The 14,742-nt window shown below is 42.8% G+C and overlaps 1 protein-coding gene across 1 annotated transcript; it reads right to left on the bottom strand.

Moving 5' to 3' along the window:
* Positions 1–4,784: 4,784 nt before the first annotated feature.
* Positions 4,785–13,532, bottom strand: LOC146189886 (GTP-binding protein Rhes-like). Its single transcript, XM_084603342.1, has 2 exons — positions 13,335–13,532; positions 4,785–5,339 (listed from the first exon to the last, which is right to left on the bottom strand). Exons 1-2 carry the CDS (start codon positions 13,530–13,532, stop codon positions 4,833–4,835), a joined length of 705 nt encoding a protein of 234 aa, XP_084459468.1. The 3' UTR covers positions 4,785–4,832.
* Between the last annotated feature and the right edge of the window lie 1,210 nt (positions 13,533–14,742).

Here is a 14,742-nt window from a genome sequence, read left to right as displayed (position 1 = left end):
AGAGCAAGAATGCAGAATTTTGAATGTGTTCCACCTTTTTATATGTGCTTTACAGCGCAAATTGCTGCAGTGTCGTATTAATCCTAAGGATTTGTGGCCGTTCTTCTAACAGGGATTGCGGCAAATGCTATTCAGCCGTCCTGAAGTAGGTGAATATTGTTTTAGAATTTCTTGAAACTGAATGCTTATAGTGCATTTGTCTCGGCCTTAATCACAGCGAACTGAACGTATTATTTGTTTGAATAATTTTAACGTCGGCACGATCCCGGCTACTTATCGGCATGCAGCTGGACGCATAAACTGTTGAGGTGCTATTTTGGCGGTCGATGTTACTTGTACGTTGCTTTGTACGTGTTCGTGCGCTTCACATTTATGATGATCTTCTGGCGAATCCATTTCACGAATATCCTGTGGTATGCAATTCTCCTGAAATCTCTACCTTTCGGGTCCCATTTCTTTCACTTGTTGAGAAAGAACTGGGGAGCACTTTACCTTAGTGCCTGGCAGCTGACTGTGAACTTGATCTCGTGCATGCGTTGAGGGCAGTGTTTATACCACACGCTTCAAGTTTTATCTCCGAGGTTTTAATACCTCTAATTTGAAACAGTTCCCTCTTTGTCATCCACGCTTGCACCGTATCAGTCAAAGTACTTTCATTGCAGATTCCTTTTAGGGACATCTCACGGTGCAGCCGTGACACTGCTGAACTCCCTGCGCAATTGCTTACTAGTAGAAGTGGAATTGCAATATAACTGCTTATTTTTTTTTTGTACATCGTCATAGGAACACCCACGCTAATCAGATATTTCTGTGACTATTTCATTCAATAAGTCGATGAACCGTTACCCCCCTGGTACCACAAGCTCTAGCTAGATGCGTTCCGTCAGACCATATCCTGCCACATCGTTTAATGTTTTCAACGACCCCCCTTATCATGCTGCCCTCCGGAAGACGAAGTATACTGAGCAAATAAAAACAAAAACGAGCACAGCACCTTTAGCCTGATTTTACTCGGTTGTTACAATGGTAGCTGGTGAATATCGCGTTATTTCCTACTTTTCCCCATTCATCTCAGGAAGCAAGGACAACTGCTCACAATGCCCTAGCCATCCCCGTCTCATGTACCGAAAAAGGCAAAAATCACAAACACACTTTAGGGTCGAACAATGTTTATTTACAAATGGAAGCGGAATTTTAAATCATCAAGCTGACATCGTGAGCAGACACATGGACAAAGAACGTTTTTTACAGAGCAAAACAGCCTTCTATGAACACTAAAAAGGCAGAGCTGATTGCTGCGTAGTAGACAGGGCTTCAATATAGCTGATGAATTCACTAGGAATAATCGACTCTGAACGCTACAAATTAGAGCAAAAGAGCACAGCACCAACCCAACACAAGAAGTTCACGCTTATTTGTACAACATCAAATGGGACTTCGTTTTGGCGACGTTACGTCACCAAAGCGGGCACAAACAGGTTGTAGGAACTAAAGCCAACACGAATCCGGCACCTGAGAATAGCTGGCCTTTCAGCAACCAATCCTGCCTCATACGTCACTTGGACGCAGGGACCTCATCATCGCTCACTTCTGGACTTCATAAAATCAGCCAATCTTTTTCCATTCATTTAATCATTTATTCATCCTTCATCTCATAACCTACTGATGCCCTGAGGCAATAAATATCGACTTAAAAAAAAAACTGTTTACACCTTTAATGAAAACTGTCTACCGCTCTATGTTATTCTGCCTGGTAACAGCCAGACTCTAGACGGATGGTTGCGGTCACTACTGTTAAACGATGGCATATATTTACTTAATACCTTTGGTTACGACAATCTTCGCAAAAGTAACAAGCGCATATATTACATGACTCTTTCTTATCATTTCCAGCATGACGTCTTTGTTTTTCTTCATCCTCATCTAGTCCGCAGCAATGATCCGCTTAGTGTAGAAAAAAACAAAACAATGTGTAGCTGTTTAAACGGTTCCCAGAATATATTTCTTGTAAGAGGAGGTGGTGATTAAAGTTTTTGTTCTAGTCTTTTTCTCGCCATGCCACCGTAATGTACCAAGAACTCCTTCTCTCTCTTTCTCTCCTAATAAAATACTTCTCTCTGACAGAAATGTGCTGGTTCTTTACAGTGGCGAATTGCCTGCAGCATGCTCATAATATGTAAATTCTCAGCACATTTCTTGCATAATATCAGTAAATCCCACTCAGTTTAACAGAAAATTAAATAACGTTTTTTTTTTTTGGAAATGAGTTACCTTTTCTAATTAAGCGAGTTTTCTTACTTGCGCTACAACTTTAAATTTCTGCTTTTATTATTTCTTAACCACGTAGGCAGCTAAATTTCTGAGCAGTGGAGGACCACTTGTAGCTACACAAATCATTAGACGAAAGATCCAGCTCAGGCGCATTGTGAAAAACGTTCTCAATATCGCGTGTTTCACCACCGCATGTGCACGCACATTAATAGAACAAATTTAGCGTAACGTACGATGCTCTAGTCTGCTCTTAAAACAAAAGAAGACTCACAGCATGCATCGGAGTAAGTAGCTCAGCGAAGTTTTCCATGCACATTTCGTGGTACAGGCTGTTCAGATCTGGCACAGGTCCAGTTCACTAATTTTTTAGATATAACGCTGCCTTAGTCTTTACATTGTCTATTCGCAGGGGTTCCGTTTTCAGGGCACTCATCTGCTGAATTCAAGAAAGCGGAGTCAAATCCCGGCCGCGGCAGTAGCTTTAAATGTAGCCGAAAAGCAGGGCGCCCATGAGCTGTGCGATATCCGTTCGCATTGAAGAACCCCAGATGGTCGAATTTTCCGGAACCCCGCACTATTGCGTCTCTAGTAGCCTTAGTCGCTTTGGGATGTTAAACGGGATAAACAAACAGAAAACTAAAGCTATCTACACATTAATTATGAAGTTACCATCAAATTATATAACTTCCAGTCATCACGATAGTGATAATTGGCAGAATGACCCACTTAATGCGTTTCCACAATGGGAAATGTTGGTCTTTGGATAATTGTTGACACCAGATACAGCTGTCTGAAACATTGAAATGTTATATTAAACATGTGTGGTAGTGGAAGTGCAAGGCGAGGAACTCAACAAACTGGCAGATTATAAAATGAAACAAACTATTCATTCTTCGCAAAATGATCAAGGTATGTAGAAAAGGAAGAAATTTTACCGACGGCTTGGTTTACTTCCCTGTTTCTGTTATAATGTCTTTTTCCGAACCGGTCTGTTGTGTAGATTGTAGACAAGAAGTTAAATAATTAGATAGATTGTTGAAGACGTTCTAGGTCACCTAAATAAGACAACTAGGTGTATCACGAAGAATGTAGGCTAGACAGTATATAAGCACATTAGTGTTGTAAGAAGGTTTACTAACGGAACGATCTCGGTAAGATGGTGGAGTTGATTCCGACACCAAGAGTGAGCAACAATGACCCACAAGGAAAATTACATTATAATGTTGGAGTTTTTCTGCATACTTATAAGCATATGAATTGTTATTCGTTGATAGCTTACGCTTATTAGCATAAGCTATCATGCCATGTGCGTTTTCGAGCTCATTTTCAGATTTTTAAGGAGTAGTGTCTTTCGGATTAAAGTTTCGTTAATATCCAGCGAATATTACAGCATATATATACTTCCTTTTATCCACCTGCGCGGGACACTACTCTTGATTAGAAAAAGAAATCAACACTGACTTATGACAACTGTAAAGAAACTCTTCGTACACTTCCGCTTCCTGATAAATCACTCACTACTACGCAAATACGCATTCTTAGACGCATACAACTACTTACTCCTGCCCAAATGTTTCTATACCGAATCAGACACTCCGTCGCATGTCCAAATTGTTCTGAACACTGTGCAAACTTAGAACACTGCATGTTTTTATGCCCTTTCGCAATTCAAACAACTCACTTTCTACACTCTCCTTCCCCAACGTGGCGGGCTTGGTTAGCCTCCGACTAGCTGAGAGATTAGTCGAACTTGGTGACCCTGGCCAAGGACGTTATTGACGCTTAGTAATGCAGTAAGTAAAGTTGTTTTCTCCTCCTGCTCCTACACTTTCTCTCGTGGAAACGTGCCGTCATGCGCTAGTCCTTGGGACTGGCCTTAGGGACTGGCTACATACTTGCGATTGATGAATGACTGACCCAGTAGAGGCTCACATGTCACACTCGAGGCTCGTACCACTCGAATAAGTGCGATCCTTCATGTTGACTTTAAGATACAGCTTTTCCAAGAGTGTCAAACACCAGATCAGATGGTATTTGTGAGCTACCCCAAAATCTGTACCACCTCCCAAAAGCGTTCTCTGGCGTACGACTGCAGTGAACGGAGAGTGCACTTGATGTATTTGAATTTGGAACCACGGTGACGACCTTTGACCTCATGAGATTTTCATCGAAAGCTTTGATGTAGTTTGATCAGTAGTTTGCTAGGCACTTTTTTTTTCAGCTTGCTTCATTTCACTATGCAATTTTATTTATCGTCACAACTGCACTATGCCGTGGCGCGAAAGGCTGTTAATATCGATGAAACAGGGGACAACCCCAGCTTTAGCTCAACTGCTCAAGTAGCGAGTACAGATTGATATTCAGAGAAAGACCTCGGCAAGACACGTGGAACAATTATTGAACTCGTAGTATACTTCACCACTATCTTACAAAGACCTGCGTTAGCCCTTACAGATGATTAGGCTATTTACAACTTCACGGATACGAACATATTATAGTCGTTTGCACTCAGTTATTTCAAGTCCACGGCAGGGGTGGACATATTTCCCGTTACTGTGCAGCTACGAGACGGCACAGCTGTTCCTCTTTAGCAGCGCCTTGTCCTTGATCGTGGGGCTGGTAGGGTAGACCGGCAATGAACGACGTCTCTTGTTCACGGCAGCCGGATTGAGGTCGTACGGTACCTTGGCCTGCACCAGTAACTCCTTGAAGATGCCCAGGATATTGATGTTTTCCTTGGCCGAAGACTCAACGAAGCCGTGCTCCCAGTCGATGGAGATTATTGTCTCGGCTACCTCTCTTCTCACACGGCGCATGGCGGTAGGTACATCACATTTATTGCCCACCACAACCACGGGAACCTTGGCCGGCCGCCTCTCCATGATCTGGTCCCGGATGTGGCGCACCTCTTCGAACGACTCCGGATCGTCGACGGCGTACACAAGTACGAAGGCGTCCGCTGTCGAGATGGCCAGCAAACGCATGGCCGGGAAGGAATAGCTGCCGCTTGTGTCCACAATGTCCAGGGTCAGCGATGCGCCATTGAGCTCGTACTCGCCTGTGTGGAACTGCGGAAGAGAACAAAAAGTAGGGTGAAATTAGCTGAAAGGATATTTCATTGAATGGTATAGGCTTAGCGTCCGGAAGATTCGCGTCGGCCATAAAGAAAACCGTAGGGGAGACCTGCCAGTTAAGATCGGCTTAGACTCTATAACGTGAACAGACGCAGCACATCACAGAGGCGTTTTTATATTACCACATTACTTGTATTGCGAGAAGACATCGTCTAGGTTTGAACATTTCAGCATGCGAAGTGATGCAAAAAAGTTCAGCGATCGAAAGAAAAATAAGGTGACGTCATCACACGGCCGCATGACGCACGCAGTAGGATGAGAATTCACTAAGCTCCACTGGACGCATCCATTCCTATGCGTGTACGTAGCGGGCACCCGCTCTGTTATATACCGTCTTTGCCAAAAGTAACCAAGCTTGACGGTTTCCTTCTCAGCCTTATAAAAGCATCTTCATGACACCTATCAAACATTAAATCACGTCATCAGGAAGAACAACCTTCGTACTTAGCTCTTAAGACTTTCTCTGCCTTTAAGGGTGCCTTAAAAGCTTCAATACGTCGCTGAAAAGCAGACTCCGCAGCCCAGTTACGTTTGGTAAAGACGGTACGTAATATTGGTGATAAAAGCCTCCGGTCCACACATCTGGCCAGTTTGGACTGGAACTACGACGTGAACAAATTATCACATTATTTCTATAGCACAAATTAAAGAAGAGTGCAACTTTCACCCGAGACTACTGGCTGATACAAACTTTTGTTCGTAACAGGACGCAAGACATTTTTGAAGAATGTTTTAGCCATGCGCTCACTAAGCGCGGCAGTAAAACAGGTACAATTTCTTCTCAGCCCTGTCATCTGAATACCTGGAAACCCTTAATGTGCAAATGCACGCCTATGTGTGGATACGTGTAACAATCCAATTATTATCTATACTTATACTACTACAGTTAGAGTGTAATAAACTGCCAAGAGACGTTGTGGAGCAAACAAATGTAGAAATATTACAGATAGGTTGGGAAACATTCTTGAAGGATTGCTATGCAAAGCTGTAATTTTGTTCTATTGTGTGCACTTTAGCCATGAGAATTGAAGTTGTAGCTGTGTATGTTTCATCCCTCTAAAAATCCTCATATAGGGGTTAACAGTATAACTAAGTAAATAAACATAAATGCATGCACGACAAGCAGAAAAGCAGGGAGAGACAATCTTTAATAAAAATGGCAACACAAAGAAAGCAACAAAGGTCATTGTAGAGAATATAAAGAAAATATTTAAACTGATTAAGATTCATATATTTTGCGCCTAAATACTTTCTCCGCAAAAAAAAAGGACATTAACAGAACAAATGAGTGAATACTACTGTGGGTCAGTTTCAATATTACACATGGCTTCTATCTTCAAGGCTTGGGGATTTCAACTTAATAGTGTGCGATTATTGCATTTACATACAAAAACACGTCCCGTTATGCGTTATGTTTAAATGACACAGCAATACCCTTTACAAAAACCTATTGCTTCTTTGATGTAATTATCGATCGTGAATTATAGTGGACCCCACAAGTTTTGGTACATTGAAAAGAGGCCTTCAACGTTTGCTCACATTTCTCCTTGCTTAGAGGAAAGTTGTGGGAGCGTCAGCGCAGTCAATCTTTCAACTCTACAATGCATCTTTTGTGGGATTCCTTCGGTACAGTCTTCCTGAACAGAACGGCTTAAGGAAATCAAACATACGATATCCATAAAGCATTAAACCTCAAGCTCCCCGGATTTGCGTAGGATCGCACAAATGCTCCTCTGCAGGCTAAAGAGCCTCTTTGCTGAAGAATATCCTGTGACTGCCTATTTGACAGTTGAAGCGCAGAGGGTGCATATTTGTACCTCTATCGAAATCCCACTCATCATCTTGCTAGCCTCCCGAATACCTAGCCATATAGATATTTCGCAAGGACCTTTGATGCCCATCGTAATTTTTCGTCATTCCAGTTTACGTGTCTCTTCTGACCATTCTCTCTATTGTGGAGTATTCACCACCCTTCTGTAAGCCTTTTTGCACCAGACATAAAAAAAGCCGACGAGTCGCAGTCCTAACTTAAAGTGCTAAGTCTTGAATATATGCAATAGAAGCCTGTACACCAGCTGCACGGCTGCACCGACTCTTAGTGAATACCAACAGTTTTTCTGTTCCGTGGTCATCCCAGCAAGAAACTCTGTACTAAAAGTTAGGACTTTAAACAATACTTGATCGACTTGCGCAGAACATACCTCGCTTCACGCCGCCTTTATATACATTTATCATGAAAGACGCCAGCAATGGTCTATGTTCACTGACTGAAATGCACAGCTCCAGGCTTTACAAAGAGCTCTTCGTTGTGGCTTCCACGAATATAGGGTAGCGGAAACCCGCCAGGTACGTCATTCCCCCACTACGAAAGGGCACCACACTCCTTATATGTCATTACATGGACACGTCAGAATCAGAGGTAATCATACAACGGGCGACGCAATGCGAAATCCCCACCAAGAGTGCGTTTGTGTGTCCATTCCTTTTGCGATAGCATATCCATTGACTAGACTTCGAACACATCGCGGAAGATCCCGATTGCCTCGTGGAATTTCGGCCCCTTTTCCAATCGATGTCTCCTATCCCTGAACCCTGACCTAAAGCTCCGACTTCTACCCGACCACGACGTGAAAGAGGTTTTTTTATGTCGCCTCTATCTAGCTGTCGTCCTCACAAGCCATTATCGTTTACCTATCGGCATGAGTGATACATCTGCGGGCGACATCTGCGGTAGTAAGGAAACCATTTCACATATTCTGTCACAAAATTCTAGCTTCGAAGTTTGTGAATTTCACGTTTCAAATATTTTCACCAACTTTTTCCACCCGCGGAGCCTGCTTTCATTATAAGTCTGCCTTCTTTCACAAAATAATATATGGGCTCTATTGGCGTCATGCAGGTGATGGAAAAAAAGCGACATTGTGCGCTTTATTTGGCTGAAACATTTTTTCCTTCATTTTGTATATTCATGCTTTTCTAAACACCATTTAGGTTTTACTGCTGTTCCGTCAAAGAGGCGAAACTCTGAGTCTGCAGCATGCAAAGTTGGAGTTCTCTTCAATACATTCAATGCGCTATTTTACACACTAAGCGATGGCCAACTTCCATACAAGAGGAATCTGAGTCTTGGGGCTTTCACTATCTAGTATTTTTGGGATTGGTAGTTTTCATTGGCTATTTTCTGCCAAAAGACAAAGCTCCAGAAAATTGGCGCATAACTTCAAGGTAAAGAATTTATTGAAGGGAACAAAATTTAGCGCACCAAGAAAAGGACGGAGAAAAAAGACACACATAGCGCTGTATGTGTCTTCTTTCTTCGTCCTTTTCTTGGTGCGCTACATTTTGCTCCCTTAAGTCATGTACCAACAAGCCCAAGCATTTACCCTTGTAAAGCTTTTGGCAATGCTGAGCGACCAAGTACGATTTGCAGTTTAGAACGCTTCAATACAGCAGTTCGGTTTCATTTAATATTCTTGGAGAGTCAGGTGCTTTGCCTTATTTCTCTGCGATGTGGTCGACTCCTGAGCACCAGCCTATGCGTCCTCCTTTTTAAGCTTAATTATATATATGTCCAGGTAGGTGATTTGTGATTTCGCTTTAGTGCTAAATTGTTCATACTTTCGCTTCAATTGAAGTTAGGGGAGGAAACTAAGCCAGTTTATGTTATGTTACTGATAAAACTGGAAGTCACGGTGCGCGTGTAAGTCGACAAAACAGTGACTTGGCCACGCAGTAAAAACGAAATTACAGCGTTCTTCCAAAATCGAGGCAAAAACACAAAAACATACTGTTTTGTTCTTTTTGTTCACCTTCCATGAGTGCGTTGCGTTGTTTTCTAAACAGGTGGCTAAGTATAGAGTAGCGCGCTGAAATATGCGTTGGATTATTCTAAGCAAGATGAAAAAAAAAAAAAAAGCGAGGCCTGAGCTGCTCGAAACAAACACATGTCCACGTGTTCCGCTGCTACAGCGATCTCACGTGCATATCAACTGCAAGCCGATCAAAACAAACCGGTGATCAAACAAGATCAGTAACTCCTTTATGACTGTATACGTCGCCGCGCAGCCTTCATCCATTATTTCATGTCAGGAAACGCGCGCTGCCATACCTTTATTATATTTTGCCTCCCTCGAGCGAAGATAAAGCGAGCAGCCGTTAGAGAATAAAAACAGCAAAACCCTGAGGCTCAGAAGCACGAAAACAAACACGAGCGGAATATGTAGCCCTGGACAGCCGGCGGCAGTGCCCATTGACCCATTTCAGTATAGCTGACTTATTTGCTCGCATCCCCATACACGTGAGGTATGGCTAGGAAGAGAAAATAATAATATCGACTGATGAAACAATGGCCGCACGTGGTTATCAGTCTTAAGCGAAGGTAGATTAAGGCCCACAGGGCTCTTAGGTATAAAGAGATAATGTATCGAAGAAATGTTTAAGCGCTCTTACTCGGAACTCTTGATGTTAACCCAAAAAAACTTATCGCTCTCAAAGAGCGATGACAAGGTTATATCAGAATCTCCCACATATGTAAAATTCTAGCTCTCGATGCGGCAAGGCTACCTGTCACCTAATAAATTTCGTTTCGTCATGCATCTATCCGACCGAATGATTGAATTAAGAAAAAAAGAAAAGGACTTCATCGATGCTTCGCGATGGCACAAGCACTTTGTGCCCAAGTTGTATTCGCGTGCCTAAAATTAAATACCTATAAGAGGAACGGGCGAGGACAAAGGAGAAACGCATTTAAGTGAGGCACATGAAAGCGAGTGTTGTTTAAAGGTCAAAATAATGAATTCAGATCGCAGCGAAGTAAGCAAGGGGCCAAGAGACGCGATTTATTCCCCATCTATAGAGGGATAACTGCCGTTCCGTGGTTGCTACAATGTACGCTTAAGTTTCAGCCCAAAATAGGTTTTCAATTCTGGTTAAAGACAAACGCAGCCACTCACTGCGAACCTGGCAGATCACACGGAGCAACGCAATACAACAATACCACTGCCACTTCGCTTCCTTTAACAAGATTAGTACGGATTTTCTGATATCTTTTACGCGTGCGCATTGACCGACAAGGCTACATAAGTCGGCGGCTTTCCCCTGATAGTTACTGCAAGCGCCCATGGTTGCTATCTTTATTGTGTGCATGCTTGTGTTCCGCGGAATAACCTGCTATTGTGTCACAATCAATTATTTCAGATGATAACGGTACTAACGCAGTTTCTCTTATTTTGAAGAAAAATAATTGTTATGCCGCAATTGAAGTACTTTGCTAGTTACCGCAAAGCAATCTTCACTTCATAGAGGAAATATACTATAGAAAAAATGTTAAGATGAGCGATTTTGTTTCACCACGCGTCTTTTCATTAACACATTTTCTTCTTAAGGCTACCCATATAAGCCTCTAGATTAGTTTGGTGTTGGTAAAGGGGTGAACAGCTACAATAGTGTCACAGTCATTAAGACCTGTGCACGCATACAATTAGGCCGTACGCGTACACTGCCTATAATCTTCTAAAGGCTAATGGGCCATAAAACCTTAAGCGCCTTCTTAAAAATACATTTAAGAAAATATGACAGAACTTAGTTGGGGGGCTCAGTTGCCTCTGTTATGTATCTTATTTTTTTTTGAAGGATAATTTCTCTCTTCTATTTAACTTTGTATTTTATCTCTTTGCACAGGATTTTGAGCATTCTAGACGCCGACATACGGCCTCTATGCGTGACAGGTTTGGCCTACTGGCACTCTGCGCTCCATCGTCGCTTAAAAACTTCTCCTTCTCGCCTTACACTTAAAGTATAAGAATTTTCCTGCAGTCTACACTCCATCCCCCTTCTGTTCGTCATTTTTGTCGAAGGTTGTGCTTCCATGTTGCCTTTATAGAGTAAACTAATAGAGTTTCTGAAGCAAAGAGGACGCTCACGATGCCATGACAAGTAGACTTAGCGTCCAAATGAATACAATGAAGCAAAATATATCTTACAAGTTTTGTGACGGCAAGTGGGAGGGGGGCAATGAAGCCTTTTTTTTTGTAAAGTTCCCGTACGAGCATCTTATAACACCTTCTGAAAATACCAAACGCCATTTCAAAGGGTGAGTATCTTTAAACACCGCTAGACGTATGGGCGAGCGAGGGAGAAGGGCAACCCATAGAAACATATATGTAAACAAAACTTAGGTATATTTCTGGTTTCGAAGGGTACCAGTGAAAGCTGCCGCTCTTTGCATGTTGGCGGGTGCTCTGGCGGGTGCTTTGAGTCTATGGTCAAGTAAAAAAAAAAAAAAAAAAAAAAAAGAAACAAAAAAAAAAGAAACCTTGGACTAAAAATATGGCTGCGGCATTATTCGAGTCATACGAAGTGTGACAAGGTATTTGTTTAATCGGCGGGATACTTTCTTGCCGTGCTGCCCTTAATCTAGGTCTCACTGATGTCCATGCATTATTTAAGCCGACTGTCGCGTCATGCAAATGTATCGGTAGTTTTCTGTCATTTAGAGATTCCTTAAAAACTTTTGTTTGTGATAGCAACTTCTACTGCAATGCATATAATGACTACATTTATGAGCAAAGCTGCTTCTTAACACGATGAGAAGCATGGCGGTAAGTGGAATCGTATTTGAGCAATATAAGGATGGTAAACTTGTCGCGTTTATAGTAAAAGTATTTAGATTCCTTAACTTGGACTGACTGTGCTCTACGAGTAAGGCTGGCGCTGCTGTGCCTTGTAGCCCAATATGAGGAATAAAAGGGCTGCTCTATATTCCTATTTAGCTCATTAGGGACGCTGTTGGGCCTTTGTTCATAAATTAACCAATCCTTTCTCTCTCTTTTGGCGTCGCAGAAACAGTTTAATGCCTTGAAATTGCATATGACTTGCGAATGACACTGAGGTGGAGGGCTGTCTGTATAATTCATGCACCTCTTATTTATTAAGGCCACTAAAGTTTCAAAGCAAACTGTCACTACAGCATTTCGCTATCTACAGAAGGCGGAAACCGCAGAGTAGTACCTTGGCAACGGGGAGCAAATGTGGCAGCTTCATTTATGCCAAAACGAACCATTTCCCCAAATCAGCTGATTTACAATTCCCAGGCGCACAATCGCGTATGATTACGTTTACTCTGCTTCTCTTAGTTTTCAGTCATGTTAGTTCGCTACTTTTTCATCTAATCTGTCTAACTTGTGGTAATAATATGTGAAGGATGACTACACTTTTATACAGGCTTTTAGTAGGCAATAGCTTTGTAGCAGTAATATTTGAGGCCTCAATATCATGTGGTAGCGTCTACGTACAGCTACGCGAATGTTTGAGCCCGTGGCTTTGACAAATTTAAACGCCGCTCAAAGCAGGTCGATGGGTCCCACAACCTACTTAGGAGATAAAGGGCGCCAGTTGTCTCCAGCGGCCCGCAACACATCGTGCGGCATGAATATCCGTCCAGGCCACACGCTTAAACGCTCCCTTAACCGTGCGGACGGCAGTACGCATATACATGCCTAGAGATGTACCGTCTTTGAGAAAAGTAACCAGGCGGCAGGATCTGCTTCTCAACCATATGGTAGCAGATTCATGCCACGTCTGAAGCTTTAAATCTCTGCAGTGCACAATTGAGCACCTGTCTTCCCTTCTTAACTAGTTGTGGTAAAGTGGGAATCCTTATTAGCTTTATAATACAAGTGAGAAGCAAAACACGCAGCCTGGTTACTTTTGACAAAGACGGTACATGCGGATGAAAGAAAAATACGCCTTTATTTAAATCTGCGTTTTCTTTTGAAAAAAAAAAAAGTATAGATATATTACTTCTATATACAAAAGTTGGGTAAATGTGCAGTTGAAAAGAAAATGCCCTTTATTGACACGCTACCACTTCCCTCAGCATGCACCCTTAGCCAAACAAAGAGCCAAAAGAGCCAAACAACAGCGGCTCACCTCTTCGACTGTGGCAAAGTAGTCTACAGGGAACTCGTCATACAGGAACTGGTGCACGATTGCCGTCTTGCCTACTCGAGCACCACCGAGCACCACCACCCGGTAATGGTCCTTGGCCGGGTGGCCGCTCTGCTGACCGCCGTCATAGTGTGGAGGCTGCAGGGCCGACAGCGAAGGCACTTGGCTTGTGCCTGGCATGGTGTTCACTTGCGCTGCTCTTGCAGTGAGGGAGACGACGACGCCACTCGTCTAGAAGACAGCTACGCAGGGCCCGAGAAAGAGGTTTGCGACCACGTTTTACTCTGCGTAGTAAGTGTAGAAAAGGCGGGGCATAGGTGGATGTTTGCAAGGAGCCTCACCGGAATGATGAGAAGTACGCTATTTTGCTTTACAAAGTCGTTTTACTTTACCCTACAGTTACGCTCCATGGTATCGTACTCGGCTTTGTAGGCCACATGGTTGTCTAGCACTGTTCCGACCTATATAGCTTATCGAATAGTCTGCGGCTGGCCTTCTTTGGCTTCATAAATAACTGGAGCGGCTAATTTTACGCGAAGCGTAACCCCTCATTCGAGACAAAAGCCGTTGCAGTAATCTAAGCTAACAAATATGGAGTAGGAGAAAATATGGAAGTGATTTCGTTTCAAAGGAGCGACGCAACCATGCTTTAAGCAGCGTTCAGAGAACTGTCATAGAAATTCGCTATTCATTTAGCATCCTCATTCCAGTAAAGTTCAATGCTAGTTAGCGATAGGGTATCGAAGCGGTGACATATGTCTGGCATATAGATTTCCATTCAGATGCGAAAGAGGTACCGATCGGGCCAAAATTTTGCGCTTAGGGAACTCTCATCATAAATGGCATTGATTTATAGTTCTACTTCTTGCTTACAGCATGACTAAGTCGGCATCACATGTATCAGTCTTGTAATTTAGACTAAGCATATTATTCGGAAATATATTACTGTCCCGCCACGCTGGTCCAGTGGTTATGGCACTTTTCAACTAATCATGGTGACCGGTGTTCAGCCGCTTTTTGATGGAGGCGAGAAGCAAGGCGACCGTGCACAGTGTGATGTCAGTGCGTATAAAGAACTCTAGATGGTATATATTTCCGACCCCCCTGTTTAATGATCCTCATATATAACCGGTGCTGCTTTGGCACATTGACCCTCTACTCCACACAAGGTCTAAACATGATAGTGCCACATTTCCCCGTCCTGTCTCAAGCTCGCGTCATTTAAACAATCTTTGGAAACATATAACTGCAGGCTGTTCTTCGAAGAAATAATTACTGAGGAACATTCTTTGGAGTAAAACACGTAGGCGCCATTGTTGTCTCCGTGCTCATTGAGCGACAAATGGCGATTCGCTACGGTTTTTACAGTGTTTGCTGTGTATATTGCTAA

Source organism: Amblyomma maculatum, chromosome 5 (genome assembly GCF_055883805.1).
Source record: "Amblyomma maculatum isolate TAMU_Amacu chromosome 5, ASM5588380v1, whole genome shotgun sequence".
Classification (NCBI taxonomy): Eukaryota; Metazoa; Arthropoda; class Arachnida; order Ixodida; family Ixodidae; genus Amblyomma; species Amblyomma maculatum.
This window is presented reverse-complemented; position numbering and strand designations above follow the sequence as displayed.

Bases quoted from the DNA above. Each gene is read 5' to 3' on its own strand.
- LOC146189886 (XM_084603342.1), bottom strand. From the start codon at position 13,532: ATGCCAGGCACAAGCCAAGTGCCTTCGCTGTCGGCCCTGCAGCCTCCA. The intron at 5,340-13,334 runs GTGAGCCGCTGT...TCTCTTCCGCAG, and splicing joins ACTTTGCCACAGTCGAAGAG to TTCCACACAGGCGAGTACGA.